This window comes from Dryobates pubescens, chromosome 7, assembly GCF_014839835.1.
Source record: "Dryobates pubescens isolate bDryPub1 chromosome 7, bDryPub1.pri, whole genome shotgun sequence".
Taxonomy (NCBI): Eukaryota; Metazoa; Chordata; class Aves; order Piciformes; family Picidae; genus Dryobates; species Dryobates pubescens.
This window is the reverse complement of record NC_071618.1, coordinates 9,195,490-9,215,642: the sequence shown is the minus strand read 5'-3', so window position 1 is coordinate 9,215,642 and position 20,153 is coordinate 9,195,490. Positions and strand designations below refer to the sequence as shown.

The window sequence follows — 20,153 nt, the reverse complement described above, 5'->3', positions numbered from 1 at the left end:
TAATTCAATAACTGAAAAACCCCTTTAACATTCGTACATACATAGAATAGACACATAGAATAAACCAGGTTGGAAGAGACCTTCAAGATCATCGCGTCCAACCCATCAACCAATCCAACACCACCCAAACAACTAACCCATGGCACCAAGCACCCCATCAAGTCTCCTCCTGAACACCTCCAATGATGGTGACTCCACCACCTCCCCAGGCAGCCCATTCCAATGGGCAATCACTCTTTCTGTATAGATCTTTTTCCTAACATCCAGCCTGAACCTCCCCTGGTGCAGCCTGAGACTGTGTCCTCTTGTTCTGGTACTGGCTGCCTGGGAGAAGAGACCATTATCCATCTGTCTACAACCTCCCTTCAGGTAGTTGTAGAGAGTAATAAGGTCACCCCTGAGTCTCCTCTTCTCCAGGCTAAGCAACCCCAGCTCCCTCAGCCTCTCCTCAGAGGGCTTGTGTTCCAAACCCCTCACCAACGTTGTTGCTCTTCTCTGGACTCGTTCCAGCAAGTCAACCTCCTTCCTACACTGAGGGGCCCAGAACTGGACACAGTACTCGAGGTGCGGCATGAATGTGTTTCTGTATATGAAAAGGCTAGTACAAGCTACCTAATGACATTTTTTAGAATATTTGGTGTTTACAGGACTATGTCTACCAATCCTCTTTCCTCAGAAAGTATTCTACTGCATGCATCAATTATTTATGCATTTATCATCCATCTTTCAAAGAAACCTATAAAAGAGCAATCAAAATTCATTTGTGAAGTCAAGCAGGGGAGGGAGGAGAGGGGTATTAAAAATTTGCTGTAGGTGCCTTAACATTTTCTTTCTCCTGTTTTACTTTTGTTTCCTAATTACTATTGATGATATTTTAATGAAGAGTACAACACGATCAATCATTTTAAGGGCTCACCTTTTCTCCCCTTATGATTTCACTCCCTTTTTCTTTCACATGTGGTGCTGGTCCTGGAGGGCCTGGAGGACCCCTCACCCCTTGTTCTCCCTGTCAACACCAAATCCAGGATAGTCCATTGAAAACAGTACTGACACTGGGAACAAACATTACTGAGACCCATAACATTACAGAGAACTACCACTAAAGAGAACTACTATTCATTTTTAAAAACATAGCTAAATGTTTGGGTTTTTTTTTAAATTCTTACCTCAGAAAAAAATCAGTCAGGGAAAGAATTACACACAGAGCTACAGGTGACATAACTGTATAATGCGTGACAGTCAGAGACTGCCCTGAAGAATGATCTGTGAACCCCCTGTTAGGGTGAAGATTGATGAATACCAAATACCAAGATCTTATCCAATTAATTATTGAAATAGTACAAAATTCTTTAGTGCCTCCCTTAGGAGGAAGGAGATTCAAGGGAAAGATATCAGGTGCAGAAAGTTGATGCCTAAAGCAAAATGTTAGTCAAAGCTTGTTCCTTCAGCGTTACAACTGTTCATAAAGGCCAACTTCAAGATGACAACAGTGAATTATACTTTTTCTAGCATGCATGTGTCCCTAGCAGTTCCAGTACCTCACTTCTTGTATAATGCAAAAGCACTATCTTTTACAGTAAAACATGTCAAAAAAGGCTTGATACAGTTCTGTCAAGCAGTAATGCATAACAATACCATTATTTTTTGTGCTAAACACAAACCTGCGGAGTCCAGGAAAACTCCACATACTTCTACTTTTCACAAAGTGTTATGATAGCAAATTAATTTCAGCAACTTTTCATTTATTTTTTTTCAATAAATTCTACCCATTGGGTAGAATTATTTATGTTGCTCAATAAACATAAATAAGATGGCAGATAAAAAACCCAAACGGCTAAGTTACATAAGAGAAGTAACAGATTGCCTAACCTATTTTACCTCCCATTTAGAATAGAACAGAATTAACCAGGTTGGAAAAGACCTTTGAGATCATCAAGTCCAACCTACCACCCAACACCATCTAATCAACTAAACCATGGCATCAAGTTCCTCATCCAGTCTCTTCTTAAACACCTCCACTGACGGTGACTCCACCACCTCCCTGGTTAAGAGAATAAATGGGATCCTGCAATACATCTTCAGCTTAGTTTCATTCAAAAGTAAATCAGGCTGTGTGCTCTGAAAACTGCTCCTGGTTGAACCATAGCACAGTAAAAAGGGACAGCTGAAGGATCTGCTTTGAAAGTACACACTACCAAACCAAAGGCAGACAGGCCTTCAAAGATCCTACCACAATTAATTAAATCTCATCACTTGGAACTATATTGGTTTCAAATGATTACTTATGATTCACAGAGTGTTTCCAGATCTGCCTACTACATACTCAATTATTTGGTACTAGTCACAGCTAGAAAACAGGATAATGACCTGAATTAATGTCAGGTATGATGAACTCACCATGAACAAAGTCTGTAACTGATAACATGTAAGTTACAGCTTTACTTCAGTAGTTACTGATTTTCTCCATTGATTGATTCCAGCAATGGCTTTTGTGGGTTTTGTTTGTTTGTTTGCTTGTTTGTTTTAAGTATCAAGAATATTTCTGACAGTTGTCCACTAGAAGTTTTCAGGAGACTTACCTTTTCACCTTTGGGACCCTGAAAACCCAAGCCCATGTAGCCCTGAAATATAAATTACAGATACTTAGTCTATTTTTATCAGCAGTGCATATGTGCATACACACACACATATGAGGACGTTCTGTCCATGACGAAAATTGAGAGGATATAAAAGACACAGTACGTGTTTTAAGTGCACATGTGAAACCACACTCCTGGGATTTTTAAGCCCTGCATCACATCAATTCATGAAAAGAAAAAAAAACAACAAAAAACAGACATAATGAAAATTATCAGATAATTTTATTGTTGATATGTTCTTTTTTCAACATTTCAGTGAAAATTTGGACATTATTAGATGATTTCAAATAATCATAGAATGTTGTACTACTGATTTGGTCAAGTGAGATAACATACCCAAGAAAATTTGAAAAAGAAAAAAATATTTCAAATGTGTTTAAAAATCTCACTTTATGATGTCCATTTAGGTAGAAAAACAGACCCTGAAGTGTAATAAGACCCACTCCTTTAGGACTATTAGTTTTCATATTTGGGGGGATCTGGTGTGTCAAATAAATAAACAAATAGATGTACTCTTCGTAATAAAGAGAGTCTTACCTTCTCGCCTGGACGTCCTGGTGGCCCAGGGGGACCCTACAAGGCAGTACATTTTAGCACATATATGTATACAGTATATGCATAAATACATAGAATACATAGAATAAACCAGGTTGGAAGAGACCTTCAAGATCATCGCGTCCAACCCATCAACCAATCCAACACCACCTAAACAACTAACCCATGGCACCAAGCACCCAAATCTACATGTCTTATCCTATAAACATAACAAAACTGCAAATCTTTCCATTAAACAAAGATGTAAAAAGTCTTTTCCTGCTATTGCATGACTCAAGATGTAGAATAAGTAATAAAACCAAACAGAAACCAAGATATCTCATCAGACTTTGCCGCTAAGAGTGTTGCACCTAAGCTGCATTTAGACAAGAGACAGAGAGAAAACAAACAAAAAAAGTAGTCTATGGTCCTGCACTGTGAAACAGCTTTGTTGCTGACTTTTTTAGTTTTGCATGCTAAATATTAGTCCTCATATTCTTTTCATTAAAATAGTTCTTTTTTAACATCAGCATGTGCAAATGCTGACTCAACCGTACTACCATTTTCCTTTACGTCACTTTTAGTTTTCTTCAGAAGAGTAAGAAATCTCACACAGCTCACTTTCATAGCCAGAAACACACAGTGGACTTCCACTAGATGGAAATTACAGATTCCTGCTAGTGCTGCCTGCATCCACTTCAGAAAGAGTCAAACTAACCGTCAAGCAGCTGAAATGCCTTCAGCATTTGGCAATTACCATAGTAACAGACAGCTGATAGCCTGCTTGCTACAGTACTGCTTGGTGTAGCTGCCAGAAGAGCAACCTCGAGTAATATTTTGATTTTGATCTGGCTGCTAGTTTTGTGGTTTATTTTCTATAAATCAAGTGCAGGAAGAGAGGAAATAAGAAAAGTACACCCATGAAAAAATATCCTGCAAGCCTGTGAGATGATGACTGTAGGAACTGCTGTAACTGAAAACCTGCCATGGTAGTCTGGGAGACTAAGCATGAAGGCTGGCACCACAGATTCTCTTTCCCAAATACCAACAAACAATGGCTGTACACATGTTGTAGAACTTTCTTATAATGAAGCTCTGTAAGTGAAGTCCAAATCACCATGAGAAGAAACTTACTGGTTCTCCTGGAGGTCCTTGTGGCCCCATTGCTCCCTGAAAACCTGGACTTCCAGGTGGACCCTGTGAAAAATTAAAATGGCATAATTAAAAAGTGATATTTACCTGCAATTTCATGACACTGACTGAATTTTAATTGAAGCTGTCTACTATTCAAACTTCATTTAGACTTACAGGTAGTCCAGGTTGGCCCGGAAAGCCTTTATCACCTTTCAGCAAACTAGGAGGTACAAGACCTATCACTTCACCTGGATCTCCCTACAATAAAAGAAAAAAAAAAATTATACTTGAACATCCATTTAAATGCATTCAAAAACCCTAACACTGAGATGAGAAGAAAGTTGGAGCCATACAAAGTATGGAATTATTTGGAAAGCTGACCTAAAAAAAGGTCACTTGGCTCCTTCTAAATCAGCTGAAACATCACAAGAAATATTGTAAGTTAAGAGTTTAATTGACAAATGTTCTTTAAAGACACCTGAAGAGACTCCAGTACCAAGTTTTTATTCATACCCTAATTTTCTATAGTGTAATAAGTAACCAGAAAGATTTTCCCACCACTAATACAATGTCACCACACAATTGGAGCATCTGACCCAGTTGCTGAGAGAAGTTTGTAATCTCACCATTTCTTTTCCAGGCTGAGATCTTCAGTCTTATAGCTAATTTTTACATAAAAGCCATTTATGTAAATGGCTTTTTTAATTATTTTTTTTTTTTTTTGGAAAAGGAAGCTACTTTGTCAGAATTATTCTGATCATTACTCTTTAAAAATAGCAATAGATCTGATTTTTTCCTCTTTTTTTTTTTTTTTGTAAAAGGTTACAATATTTTAAGTTATTTTAATTCAGAAGTTGCCTGGGACAGACACGTTTGCAGATTTTAGTGTTTATAGTCAGTTCTTCCCATGTACAACTTCATGTAGTTATGTCATTATAAATTTGAGATCACAATCACACTTCTATTTAGCTTACTGTTCTAAATTATCTCTGTTCATACAAAATAAATAAATTATTTAAATATCTGCGTTGACACTCCGTAGTTCATTCGCCAGATCGCAAAATGCACTCAGATACCTAATTAGTTAGCCTCATTCTTTTCCTTCATGAAAACTGTTTAGTGTATGTTGGATTCTTCTCCTACGGTGAGCTACACGACCTTCTTCTGCAAACATTATCTAGGTGAAACTATTTTGATAAATGAAATGTTAATATCAAAACCCTATCTAAATCTTTATACAGAAGTGGGTGATCAATATACTGTTTATACATAATTACTGATATGTACTACTTTTTTCCTGTGGTAATCCATGTAATACTTACACTTTTAAGACCTGCATGGAACAAACATATATTAAATTGTTATTAACTGGAGGTCACCCCACTGTCTTGATTTAGTAGGATTGCAGAAGAGACAACAAAGGGAAACACAGCAGTACAATTTTTCAGCCTTAAGTAAGAACTACTAGTCTTTTGGAGTGTGTAGATACTGGTAAAGGGTACCTTCATTCCAGGAGGTCCTGGAGGTCCCTGTGAGGAAAAAAAAAGAAGATATATTTGATGTGATTGTTACTCAGTATTGTACATTTTATATCTTATACTCTATATCATGTTTTATAGTTGCATTTGCATTTCAAGAATAAAGCTTGAAAAAAGTAAATCAAGCATGAAGGAATCTACTTACTATGCTCCCAGTCAGTCCTGGTAAACCTGGGGGACCTACTGGACCTCTTTCACCCTAAGGGGGACAGAGAAATCATTTTGTTTGGGGAACATATGCTTGAGGGATGTTTTTACTTTAACACAGAGAGGCTATCATAACCATGTAAATGTCACCTTCGTGCCGTTACATCCTGGAATGCCAGGTGGACCAGGGGGGCCATCTTGTCCAGGAATGCCCTACACGAAAAGAAAGTAAACAAATTAGCAACATTAGCAATAATCCAGATCAGATGTCACTATTAAAACTTTGATGTTCTTTGTAAAATTAGATGTATTTCATACATACAGGAAGGCCTGGGTTTCCTGGAAAGCCTGATGCTCCTGGTGGGCCCTGCAATTAATAAAAACAGCTGAAATGACAAACCCACAAAACAGCAACAAGTTGCAGCCCAAGGCACATTTCCAGTGGTAACAGTCAAAAACCAGAAACTGGACCGGGACCTGATGTACAGGTGAAAAGGAGTGCAGAGGTGCTATTTTCTCACAACCTTTGTTCCCAAAATAGCAGAAGAAGATGTTAATGCATTATAAAGATGCTTTTCTCTCTTTGATACTCCACTTTCGTGTATCCATCCATTCTTATGGCCAAAAAAACCCTAGCAGTCTTAGATAACACTTTCTCCTCAAACAGCTTTTCAGTGCAATGAATCAGGAGTTTGGCTTGGAGCATAATTTTCATCCAACCAGCTTATTTATTCATGCAGAATTTCCTAATACATGTATCATGAAGCAGAAAAGATGTATGGGAATCCTGTACTCAGACTGTATTTTTGCGTCTCCTAAAACTTTACAATTGCTAAGATACAGTCTGCTTGCACACAAACACATTTGACAGGAGATTCAAATTTGCATTAACACTCAGGATGCCCCAGAGTATTTGAATATCATGGACTGAAATGAAGATTTCTTGATCTAAAAAAAATATTCTCTCTAACAGCTCAGAAACTGCAGTGTATTCAGTAAATTCCATGTGCTGCAGCAAATGCAGGCAAATTGAGAAAAAAACCAAGATGGGATCTTGAAAATCTGTGGACGTAAGACTATTGCTAAAAAACGACATTACTGGTCATTAGAATCCTCTTTCATCATTACATTATGACATGTAAAAATGCTCAGGATGAGCTTGGCACCTCACAAAACCCCAGAAGATACGGCCCTGGCTAATATAATGTGCTAAAATAAGTGTTATGCAAGTGCCACAATAAACACAAATGTCAACAGGAAGGTTACAGGCATATTCAGAGTATCTTCTAGCAAAGTCAAGAGTCCCTGGCTCTAATTCGGCTCTGCACCTTGCGCACATTTTTCTCATGGTGGTGTCAGCTTCTCTGCTGCAGTGCTTTGAGTTTAGATGGAGATTTTTGAAAGAGGTAATAAGGCTGGTTCACATTCGAGCTGGAAAACAGTTTGTTGGTATGTTAGAAAGATATAAAAGACATATTAAAACCAGTGCTGTTGATGCAGTGGTAATTACCAGGTGAAAATATGAATGGATGAAGGCACAGACAGCCCAATGCAGAAAGAACTTCAAAGGCAAAAGCAAGAATTTTGAAATGATTGTGAATCACAAAGGGCTGTCATTAATTCAAAGAAGTGACTGACCCCATCTTGCACTTAAAGGCAGTCAAGGAGAGTTTAAGACATATAAACACACAGACATCAGAAGCCCAAAAGAGTAAGTCAGAACTCACTCTTGTTCCCTTTGTTCCTGGCAATCCTGGTTCTCCAGTATCACCCTGCAATGGAAAAGAGATAGCTTTATCCTTCCTATAGACAACACCAGGGAGATCTGAATGTTTTATGTACCAACCTTAAATTCTTACCTTAAGCCCTGGTGGGCCAGGGGGCCCTTCAGGTCCTTGCATTCCAGGAAACCCAATCACACCCTGTAGTCCCGGCAAGCCTCTTTCTCCCTGTGGAAGAAGAAAACTCATTAGTAACTAAACAACTGAAGCTGCTTCTTCAAGCAACCCATATGCTTCCCATTTCTGTGCTCAAACAAACCTGTTTGGTGGTAAGAAGCTACATAGGACAACACACAGTTCCCATTGGTATTTGAAGGGAGGATTATTATAAACAAAGAAATAGTTCTAGTTTAATAAAAGGATGGCAGAGGCTCAGTGTAGCATAACTGAAAAGCACTCTTTCAGTGTCAATGAAACTTTTTTTTTCTTTCTCCCTGGACAGGACTGTTGATAGCATGTTTATACTCCTGGGATTAGAAGGCCACTTTTGCTCTAGTAAGACCTATTTGCATTCCCATAGACATACTGCTATATCCTGGTCAGAAATCCCAACAACAACTAAATTCCTGAAAATCACAAATATCACTATTAAATCACTACTGTGTGAATGGCAATACCACTCCTAATGTATCATTCACAGAGCAGGCTTGTCACTTAGTCTTAAATTTCAGGGCAGTTCAGAGTCAGATGCTTTAAGATACAAGATCTTCCAAGAAGCTGAACACACAGACTTTATGTGTCATCCTTTAGGTTGTTCTTCAATCCTTGTAATGTAATTGCTGGGACAGAATCATAGGCCAGCCATGAGCTACAGGTCATTAGCAGCTCTGAATGAGCCAGGACAGCAGACTTGAATTGGCTCACAGGTATATCTCATTTCATGAGCATCACACCCAGTATAAAGGAGGAAGTTTGGTGGTGAAGGAATAGAATAGAATAGAATAGAATAGAATAGAATAGAATAGAATAGAATAGAATAGAATAGAATAGAATAGAATAGAATAGACCAACCCAAACCAGGTTGGAAAAGACCTTCAAGATCATTGTGTCCAACCTATCATCCATCCCACCTAATCAACTAAACCATGCAACCAAGCACCCTGTCAAGTCTCCTCCTGAACACCTCCAATGATGGTGACTCCACTATCTCCCTGGGCAGCCCATTCCAATGGGCAACCACTCTCTCTGTGTAGAACTTCCTCCTAACCTCCAGCCTAAACCTCCCCTGGTGCAGCTTGAGACTGTGTCCTCTTGTTCTGGTGCTGGTTGCCTGGAAGAAGAGCAGTAGTTTCCTGTTTGGTCTTTTTGTTTGGATTCTTTCTTATTCTGGTTACTTCCTCTCTCTTGTTCCTGTCCTGATATTGTAACTGCTGTACTTTTGCTGGGCTGAGTATAACTTTGTATATCTTATACTGGTATTGTTATTAATTTGGCTATTTAGTTGTATCTGTTTTGATTTCAATTTGTGGGTCTTCTCTCCTTTTCCTGATTTCCTTTCTCTGCTGGGGAGAGGTTAAATGCAGGCTAAATGTAGACATAATTGTACAGGACACCTGTGTTTTCTGTGCTGTTCCTCCCCCTACAACCCCAAATGTGTTTAAATTGGATAAATCTACAGGCAGAAAATCCATCTATGCTCTAAGTTTACATGGCAGCTATTATGCATTCACCATACTTGGACTTGTAGTGAAACCAAAAGGAATACTGCCTGAATAAGGCAGCAAAATCTACACATAGAGGAGAGGGAGAAAGTCCATGTTAAAATTGGAAAACACCAAGTCAAGCAAATCAAAAGACACATTCCATGTAGGAAGTAACCAAGGTCTTCCCAAGGTGGGGTTTAAAAGAGATAAATACTTCATAATGCTCCAAAAGTGGGAGGGACTATTGGGTTAATAAAGCCTTAGTGAGCAAATGCAAAAGGGAAAATGTATACAAGTGTGGAAAACAGTTTAAAAAAACATGGCTCCTGTTTTAGACATTTAAAATGGAGACCAATTTTCAAGGGATACCAACATGAAAATAAAATCAACAAGGTTCAAAACACACAAAAGGGAGCTGCACAAGGATTTAAGTACTTAGAGCAAAACAGTGAGAAGAGAGACTGATACTTGTAACTAACAAATAATTTGTATTTTAGGATGGTGACTAGCAAGAAACTTTTCTGCAGTATGCTTAAGACAAAGATCCCCAGCAATGTGCTGGCAGCTTGCAGTGGTCAGCTGAGGACTGAGCACACAAGAACATCTGAGTTCTGGAGAGCTCACTCTTCAAGCAGGTATAACATGCATCTTGCAAAGGAAAGGTAATAAAATGCAGGCAAAGGAGACTGAGTGATGACCCAGGACATAGGGCTAGTCACAGTTTCAGAAGATGAGAAGAACTGCAAGATTTGTGGAGTTACTATACAGATGTTGTTTTTTTGGCATCTTGAATCAGAATTTTGTTGAGATGATGAAGAGAAGATGTGGGAGGGGTCATTGACAGCAAATAAGAACAAGGCCAAGGAGGTAAGAGAAGAGAAAACCACAACTGAGATAGGAGCATGAGAAAGTTAAATCAAGATTAATTTCCTGCCAGGGCAAATTCTCCTGCTGCTGCTTCTCTCCATCATTCCCCCAAAGTAAGTTTTTCAATAAAAAGGTACTTTCTGAGGCAAACAACGAAGTACCAAAATGGCATGATCTCTGCTGTTTACTCCCCAGTATTCCTTGTTGTGGCTTGAGAATGGAGTTTGCTACTAACCCAAATCTGTGGCAGCGTGCTTGCTCACAAAACACAGCAAAACAAAATAAACAGGAGATCAGCTGAAGAAACGTAATTCTAGGTCACCTGTAAGAAGTACAAAGTCCAAGTTCTAAATTAACAAGGATTGTTTTGAAAAAATATTCTAAGGAAGAATGTATCGGGATCCAGGTTTCTGAACAAAAGTTGAAGTCATTAAAAACCTGGAGGCTACCCGAAATGTTACAACATTAAATGTCAAAACCAGCTACTGAGATTCTTAAAGCCACATTTTGGCTGGCTAATTGGCACTGCAGGGACAAGTATATTTCTGCAAAATCTGATGTGTCATTTTAGACCAGGAATTCACATTGTGACTTGTGTGCTTGCTCTTATGACCTGCTGGGAGAGAGACTAAGAGAAGAGACACTTAAGTACATGGAACAGGATTTTTCCATTGCTGAAGAAAAGCACAATGTGTGCAGATGAGAACGAGTTTATTTTGACACTCATGAAGAAATATGAGTCATGTGTAACACTGCTAATGCTTTCTGTGCTCAGGAGTTTTATTCATCTGAGGATTTCAACACACTTTGAACCACTGCACCTTGCAACACAGGGAAACAGTCTTCCATTTTTAAGGAAAGATAAAAATTAGGTTTACAGACCTAAGGCTCCCTTAAGATTTTTTCACACTGTCAAAGGGCCTTAAAGTGCCTGTAAATCACTCACTAAGGTGAGTGACTTCACCTGGCCAAAGAAGTTAACTCAAGGCTTGAAATAAAGAACGAACTTGGGCTTTCAAGATTAACTATAGTTAATTCTCTCAAGACTCCCCTCCCTTCAGCCTCCCAGACTGCCCTGAGGGGTAAAACATAGCTGTAGGAGCAGAGCTGAGACCAGCATGAGTCACTTTTAGCTAAGATACCTCCAAGCTTCCCTATAAACCTTTTATGTTACTGACATGAACTGTTAAACCAACAAGACAAATAAATGGCTATTTGTCCAGAACTTCTCAATGTCCAGACAGGCTACTGGGGAGTGTAACTCCAGAACATGTGGAGGGCTGTACAGTCCTAAATACTACAGACTCATGCTTTTTTATACTGGAACTGAGCTCATCTTTTTGCCTGTGACTTGCCAGAGCGAAGTGAGGCAGCAATGGTGACTGTATTTGTAACAGCTGCTGGATCCCTCTCTGCATGCAGCCTGCCACCTTATATACTTACTCTTACAGGGGAGCATGGACTTACACGCTGCATAACCTCTGCTCTACCTTCCCATTTGATTGTACTGCAAAGTTTGGGGTAAGTTGTCCAAAGTAAGTATTGGGTAATAGCTCAAACTTGTGCAGTCTCAGGCTACGTTGTTAATGAGACCTTAATCCTCTATGCCATCCACAGAAACAGAAACTCAGAGAAGTTACGGCAACCTATTCCACCAAGATCAAATAATAGACCTAGGATGGTCTCCTGGGTTCCAGTCCCTTTCTTAAGTCCTGGTACCAGTGCCAAAACCTATAAGGAACAAAGCACCATAATGAACAAAGGTCTTACTTCAGTACTCCTGTTCCAGTTAGTACCAGCTTCCACCATGAGATAATTTTCTGGAATCAATAAAACTATACCAAATCACAGTAAAAATACATCATCCTCAAAGTATCTACACTGAATAAAAAAGTACAGAAACTCTACTGTCTAGAACCCATAAAGTCCTGTGAATGCAGATCTCTACATGTCCTAATGTACAGTATACCACTGGGTATATTAGCTCACAGGGATCATTGGGTTAGCAACATTTATAATACTGCTTTCCTACTCACAGCTACTTATTTGGAACTTCAAGCTCAGATGAAGCTATTGCTCACTATGCTGTGCAGTACAGACATGAGCATGTCCTTAAGATGCTTTGCATTTCAGGGAAATACTTGAACAGCATCTTTTCCCTGCTTGCTTACCCGGTTTCTTTCTTCACTCAGTGTTCCAGCCAAAGATCCCAACAGCTAGTGTTTGCACTACATTTATGGTGCAACCCATTAAGCATCTACAATACATAAACTGGTAAGCATCAGATCACCACTGATGCCCCACTTATTTTTCATTCAGCACTAAGACTTCTAGCTGTGATGCATGAAGAGCACGAGACTCTGCCTGCAAGGAATATGTATTGTTCAAGTTCCAATATTCACAGCTGCAAAATCTTGGCAAGTAATATTGAAAGAGCTTCTGCTTCTTACAAATCAATTCATGAGACTCAAAAATTAAAACAGATGTAACCAAGTCATCTGTACCTCTGCTGATTCCATGCACACTGTGAGAAAACACAAAGGAGAATTCATTACTCAGCTCACAAAAATGAATATTCTGCCACTCAGCTGCTGAAAATGCGGAGGTGCTTTGTAAAAAGACAGCAAGTGCTCAGTCACTGCTGTGTTCATTTAATAACCAAGATGCCTGTGTTAGCCCAGCTTTTGTGAAATGCTTCCAAATGCCTTTGCATTAGTTCAAACTAAAAGTAATAGAAGAGACTTGTAAACAGAGGTGAAGCCGTTAAGACATCTTAACAGGCTGACATCTTTTCTGGCATCCGTCCTTCTGAATTAGCCACAAAATGCTGTTTGACATATGGAACAATGCAGATTGTTGTGTGAGAGAATCACTTGAAGTAAGTACTTTTAGAAGATACAGCTGTAATAAATAAAGTGACTCAGCAGAGGAAATAACTGCCACTACATTATAAATTATTTCCCCTGTTATTTTCTCTAGGGACTGCCGGACTGGAAGATTTTAGACTTGAGAGACTGGCAACATGGAAATAAATCATCTGTTTCCAGAAGTGTGGGCTCACAGGGTGTCTGGGCCTGTACCGAATATGTCTTCAGACTCTCTAGAGACTCAGGCACATGGTGAATAACAATGTGCAGATCTTCCAGAAGCCATTTGAAAGATGCTTCATTTGCGTCTGTAAGCAATCACCCCACAGCTGAGGCGACAGAACAGTTATGTACCTGACCTTCAGGCAAAAAGGTATAAAACTCAGTCTTAGGGAAAGATGTCAAAAAGCAGCCAAGGTGGCTCTTCTCCTTTTAAAGAGATGGTGCCACCACACTCCTCTTTATACTAGCTGGTATGATTTCCTCAGTCTTTACGACACCAGTTCAGCTCACTAAATTTACTCACTTCTCTTAAGAACGTGACCTTACTCCAACTCTCAGTGAGCTCAGCAGGTGGCTTCCAAAACCAAAGCATAGCGGACACAGTAATGCAGGATGAAGGGCAGAAAGACAGGTTCTCACACCAGAGCACTGGAGTTTGCTAGAGTTCATCCTCTGGAGCTCCTCACCTGTGCCTTCACTGCTGGAGGAACTAATCTGGAAGCCAACAAACATTTGACCTTGCTGGAGGAGTCATCTTTGGAGCAGTGTTGCTATTGCCTCCAATGTCATTATAAGCTCAGACTTTATCTCTCAGAAACACACACGCTTCCCTCTCCCCAAAAACTAATGTTCATTGAACTGAAATGCCACCAAGGGCATGTATGGCAAAGCCATCCAACTCCTTTCAAGATAAAAATTAAGGATAGAGTTTCCAAAATGAGAGAAATAGGGCCTGGCAGTTCAGCATTCTTTTCTATTTTAGAAAAAAATCTCAAACACTGCTTTTGAAAGAGATTCATCTGAGGCATAGGTGCAACTGTTAGTAAGAAAATACATCATCCAAAGCATTCATCACACCTTGATGCTCCATTGTGACCTTCTAAAATTTACAGCAATGCTCAACAGCCTTGCAATGCCCTGGAGAGTTTCTACTCAGACTATCCCAAGCAATCTTAAAGATGAATACAGAGGCTGCTTTTATTCCTTCAGCTGATATAACTTTGAGCATTCATAGAATTGTTAGGGTTGGAAGGGACCTGAAGGATCACCTAGTTCCAATTTCCCTGCCATGGGCAGGACACCCCACACTAGATCGAGTTACTCAGAGCCACATCCAGCCTAGCCTTAAAAACCTCCAGGGATGAGGCTTCTACCACTTCCCTGGGAAACATGTTCCAGTGTCTCACCACCCTCATGGTAAAGAATTTCTTCCTAACATCCAATCTGAAGCTACCCATCTCTATTTTTATTCCAAACCCCCCAGTCCTATCACTACCTGACACCCTAAAACGTCCCTCACCAGCTTTCTTGTAGATCCCCTTAAGATACTGGCCAGCAGATCCATGACATGATCAAAGTCTGCATGCTTAAAATCCAGGGTTACAAGTTTGGGATATGTCCTCCTAGTTGCCCTGAGGGTCTTAAATTCTATTGCTTCATGGTCACTGCAGGTAAGGTTATCCCTGAGCCTCACATTGGTGACCAGCCCTTCCCTATTGGTGAGAACAAGGTCCAGCATAGCACCTTTTCTCATTGGTTCCTCTATCATTTGGAGGAGGAGGTTGTCATCTATGCATTCCAGGAACATCCTGGAATCTTGGTACCTAGCTGTGCTGTCCCTCCAGCAGATGTCAGGGTGGTTGAAATCCCCCACGAGGACCAGGGCCTGTGAGCATGAAGCCATTTCTGTTTGGCTGTGGAGTGCCTCCTCTGCTTGGTTCTGCTGGTCAGGTGGCCTGTAGCAGATCCCTACAGTAACATCACATTCCCCTGTCTTCCCCTTAATCTTCACCCATGTGTCCTCAACCAGCTCATCATCCTTCCCCAGGTCGATCTCCACTGATTCCAGCTCCTCACTAATACAGAGAGCAACACCTCCTCCCCTCCTATGCTGCCTGTCCTTCCTAAAGAACTTGTACCCATCTATCCCCGTGTTCCAGTCATGGGAATCATCCCACCAAGTTTCAGTAATAGCTACTATGTCATAGCATCCTAGCAGCACTCTGGCCCTTAATTCATCCTGTTTGTTGCCCAAGCTGTGTGCATTTGCATAGAGGCACTTCAGCTGGGCTGGCTGTGCCACCCTCTTAGGTAAATCCCCCTAGATGCCCTTGGGGTGTCCCAGTGCTTCATCCTTGTCTTACCTCAGGGCAACAACTGGAGAGCCCTTGCTAGCACTCCATCCCTCTGCCTCTGGTCAGCTGCCCCAATGTTTGTTCATGTCAAGTGGCTTTGAGCTGTTAGACCAGTAACTTGGCTGCACAGTGAGAAATATTACAGAGCAGTCTCAAGTCACTGCATTTCTTTCCACACACTTTTAAATACGTGCGTTACAGAATTACAATTGGCTCAGTGCTGCACTACGGAAGCAACGGAGGTAGTGAATATCCAATTATTTATAACCACCAGAGGGAGCACTGGCTCTGAATATCTTTCAAGATTAAAATAAACATGTACAATAAACATCATCTGTTTGTCCTCAGCTGCACTTACCATTTTCAGTATTTTTTTGAAAGTGTGAAATGGATATCAGTCAAAGAGAATTATTGCTATACACTCACAGGGCAAGTGTCCTCAAATGCACTGAGGATGTTTAATATTACAGAATTCCCACTGCACATTCCTCTGTCTGTGCTATAGCTACACAATTCTGGACCCACACAAGTAGTGGGTAATTAATTACACAAACATAACTGTGAAGACATGCACAGAATCTGTCTAGGAGCACTGTAAAGATCTTGGGTTGCCCAGAAGTTTTGGGGCTAAGCCCTTGACAGTATGTAGAATGGAAGAGGAGGAGCAGAAGGGAGGGAATGGAGATAGTCAGCAAAATCTGGATTCTTGCACTACCAAGAAGCATCTGAGAAAGCTCACTCATGTGGAAACGTGAGCCCAGCATTTCTGGCCTGACTAATAGAACAGCCACTACAGTCTTACATCACCTACACAGCTCTGCAGTCAGGATAGCTGTGGGCTGGATGAGTCCCCAGCACAACTGTAAGCATTACCAGGGCCCACTCTATGTTATATAAAGGCAATCTTGTCAACAAAGAGCTACCTCAACAGCTGCCGGGGAACACCACTCTCTAGCCATGCCCTCTCTGCCACAGTGCTAGTTGGAGACTGTATTTTATGAAGAGCAACTGAAGGAGCTGGGGCTGTTTAGTTTGGGAAAGAGAAGGCTGAGGGGAGACCTCACTGCTCTCTACAACTGCCTAAAAGGACATTTAGAGGCTGGTGCTGGTCTCTTCTCCCAGGTAATTAGTGACACAACAGGGCATGGCCTCAAGCTACGACTGGGTAGGTTTAGACTGGACGTTAGGAAACGATTTTTCACAGAAAGAGTGGTCAGGCCCTGGAATGTGCTGCCCAGGGAAGTAGTTGAGTCACCAGCCCTGGGTGTGTTTAAAGGTCCTTTGGATGTGGTGCTTGGGGATATGGTTTAGGGGTGAACATTGTAGAGCAGGGTTATGGGTCGGACTTGGTGATCCTGAGAGTCTCTTCCAACCTGAATATTTCTGTGTTTCTGAGATTGTGATTCTGTGATTCTGCCAGCTCCTCCTCCATTTGCTCCCTCACTGGTGACTTTAACCTGTGGGACTCCTTCAGTTTTTCAGTGAAACCAGCTCTCAGGCTGCACTTTGAGGTGGGAACACTGAGAAGTACCCAATTACAGTACAAAAGCCAGTGTCATACTGGTTCATATACATGGAGACAGGAGTACTGTGGTCCCCCCAAAAACTCTCACTCAGCTCTTTTTTAAAACTCCCTGAAAGAATTACTCTTCCTACTATCAAGGTATCCATTCCTGAGCCTCATGAATTTACAACAGTAGGGAATCTCTGCAGTTTAATACAGAATAACCCAAAATCTCCAATAGTGAATCTATCAGTATAAACATTCAATGAAACAGCTATTCAAGTTTATGGTTCAGGGACTAAGCCCATGCCTCTGTTTCCTAAATATGAAAGAATGCTTAGACTGAAAGCATATTTCAGTGTTGCCTCATGGCTGCACAGAGCATTCCTCAGGAAGCTGCTAAGTGCTTCCCAGGAGTATAAAAATAGAAATAACAATCTTTGACTATCTTTTTCTCTACATATCAGTCTATATCTGCTTAATTGGTATGCAAGTGGGTGGATATTCAGGGTGTCTGAATTTGATTTAAAAGATGAATAGGAAGTAAAATAAGATGACTGTAGTAAAATAAACATTCAAAATTCAGTCATGGCTACAGACACTACCTCTATTTAATTAGTGTCAAGCAGTTGCTTGCCTATCAGCATCATACATGTTTACTAAGCAGCTATAAGTAATGGCTCCTCTCTAATTTACCTACCCTTCATTCCTTTTCTTGCTCATATTGTAGCTATTTCCCACCTTCCAACTGCTGTACTGTTCTTTTCAATCCAGATGCCCAAATTCCATTGTATTTAGAATATCCTGAGCTCTCAACATTTCTTTCCATTTCTGAGTTTTTGATCAATGGGCTTTTTTGTGTGATATTTTACTCCAGGGTAGGTACATGGCACAGATCCACAAGAAGGTAGGATGCTGTGGAGGAACATACATGTACTTAAAGCAAACTATTATTTAGAAGATTTGCTTGGTTTACTTCCATTAGGGGAAAAAAAAAGGGAAACGCCACTGAAATTTACTGGGGCACCTGTTAGTCATTCCCAAAAAAATAACATGCAACACCCCTGGTTTGAATATTTTCTAAACCAGGAGTAGTCTACCTTACATCATGTTTGAGGGCATGGTTTTTGAAGGACACAAAGTTGAAAATAAGACTAAGAGAGACCCATAGCAAATAGACAAGTGAAATATATTTTCCAGCTGTGGGAGTCTGCCTGCACAAAGCTTAGCACCAAGGTATGCAGTTCATTGTGTTTAAAACTTTCTTGATTTAAAAAACTCATGATGTCAGAGCAAGTCACACAAACCTTTTACCAAAGGTGTGCATAGTCCATATCCAACCTTTCTTTTCTCCTTGTTTTCTTTTTTTCCCCCCACATCAGACATGGGTCAAGGAGCCCTTTCCCATCAGTTACTGTCACCTCAGAGAACCATGAGGGAAGAGGACAGCTGCATTTATGCTACTAGGGGAAAAAGAAAAGAAAAATAAAAAAAAAGGAAATTCTATTACCTGGAGACAGGTTGAATCAGAAGGGTGCTATATTTCCCATCCCTTCTAATCATCTGTTGAACTCATTAGGTCTGAGTAACTCTTCCTTTGTTTTATTGCACATTGTGTTAAATCACTTCCAGTGTTGAAGGTCCAAGAATATAAGGGGTAAAAAATGCTCCACGCCCTTCCTTCATCATTAGTGAAAATTATTTAGCATTTGTTTGCATTTGGCATTGTTTAAGGCTCACATTTAAAGATGAAACAGCAGAAAAAAAAAGTAAAAAAAAAAGGTCTTGAACAGGTTTTTGTAATTTATTTTTGTTCAGATCCTAGACCTGGAACAAAATGTGACGTTACATGCAAGTTTTCTTCTCTTGCCAAAGGTTTGTCATGGACATATTTACAGAAAATGATCTCTTCCATAAATAGTAAAAACATGGGCAGCTGGTCCTAAACAGTACAGACTGCAATAAAGTTCTCATAATGAAGAAGCTCATCTACTAAAGAGCACATGACAGACAGTGCTGTTCTAGGGAGCGCTAGTCTAGCTGCTTTTTAAGTTCGAAATGGCTTTTCTACAGTTTGAAACATTTTGCAAGCTGCACAGGAATAAAATATCTTTCCACAAAAGCTATAGGGAATGCTTTGGCTTCTGGCTTTTATCATGAAAATATCACAAGGCAGATAATGTTGTGCCTCAAAAGTATAAACCAGTGTTTCTTCAGCTGAATTTATAGAATCTCTTGATTACACAGATCTGCTAGCCACCAGGTGCCACAATAGAATTTTTTTTTGGTAGTACCCCCCGAGTTTTCAGCCTACATCAACTAAGTTAACAAAGATTGTTAATAATAATGAAGGCAACTATTTTCTTTATTCTCACACTGTGTAAGACATCAAAAGGCATCAGTGAATGCCAACCAGAAGCAGGTGGTATACAGCTTAGTAGGTGTCTTTAAGGCTTGTTGGGATTTTGGGTTGTTTTTTTCCTACGAAACAAACAAAACCCACCCCACACACGAGAGACGCGCGTTGGCAGGCCTTGTCAGCGCTGATGGCAGCGCTGATGGCATCGCTGATGCCGGAGTGCCACCCAGAGGAGAGCGCGGGAAGTGACACAGCCGCAGGCTGTGACTCCCACAAGGCGGGGACACCGCTTGCTTCCCCCTGTCGGACTGCTGGCTGTGCCCTGTGACAGGCAGGGTGCGAAAGCAGCTTCGCTGTCAAAAGTTTGCAAGTCTCCTGCATCCGGAGAGCTTCTCTTTTCCAAGCACTATCTTTTCCCTTTTTTCCCATGCCTGGCCTTCAGTGTAAATTCTTTGCATTTAATACCTGGAACTTCCTAATGAGATCCCTTTGGAGGAGTTTCATGAGATTGCCCATGTCCTTACTGGATTTCCAGCTTCACCACACTTTTGGACAGAAAGTAAGTTTGAATTGAAGATTTGCAACCACATCCTTAGCTCACAGATTGCCTTAAAGGTGATAAGCCTGGCAGCTGCACTGGCTTCTCTGTTCACTGCTCCACTACACCAGCCTTGGTACTCTTCCCTTTTTCCCATCTAACTCCAATCAGAGGGCACTTTAGGCCACCCCCCTATATTGGAGTCCCTCCCCTACATTACCACTTGTTTTGCAGTTCTGCAGAGT

The 20,153-nt window shown here is 40.6% G+C and overlaps 1 protein-coding gene across 1 annotated transcript in view; it reads right to left on the bottom strand.

Moving 5' to 3' along the window:
• The window catches only part of COL4A1 (collagen type IV alpha 1 chain), a 134,008-nt gene that overhangs the window by 47,078 nt on the left and 66,777 nt on the right, over window positions 1-20,153 (bottom strand). Inside the window, exons 3-13 of the mRNA XM_054162874.1 lie at window positions 7,852-7,941; window positions 7,720-7,764; window positions 6,315-6,359; window positions 6,143-6,205; window positions 5,991-6,044; window positions 5,810-5,836; window positions 4,482-4,565; window positions 4,308-4,370; window positions 3,177-3,212; window positions 2,580-2,621; window positions 917-1,006 (exon numbers count right to left, since the gene is read on the bottom strand). Of these exons, the coding sequence (XP_054018849.1) occupies window positions 917-1,006; window positions 2,580-2,621; window positions 3,177-3,212; window positions 4,308-4,370; window positions 4,482-4,565; window positions 5,810-5,836; window positions 5,991-6,044; window positions 6,143-6,205; window positions 6,315-6,359; window positions 7,720-7,764; window positions 7,852-7,941 (639 nt within the window). The remainder of the gene's footprint in view (window positions 1-916; window positions 1,007-2,579; window positions 2,622-3,176; window positions 3,213-4,307; window positions 4,371-4,481; window positions 4,566-5,809; window positions 5,837-5,990; window positions 6,045-6,142; window positions 6,206-6,314; window positions 6,360-7,719; window positions 7,765-7,851; window positions 7,942-20,153) is intronic.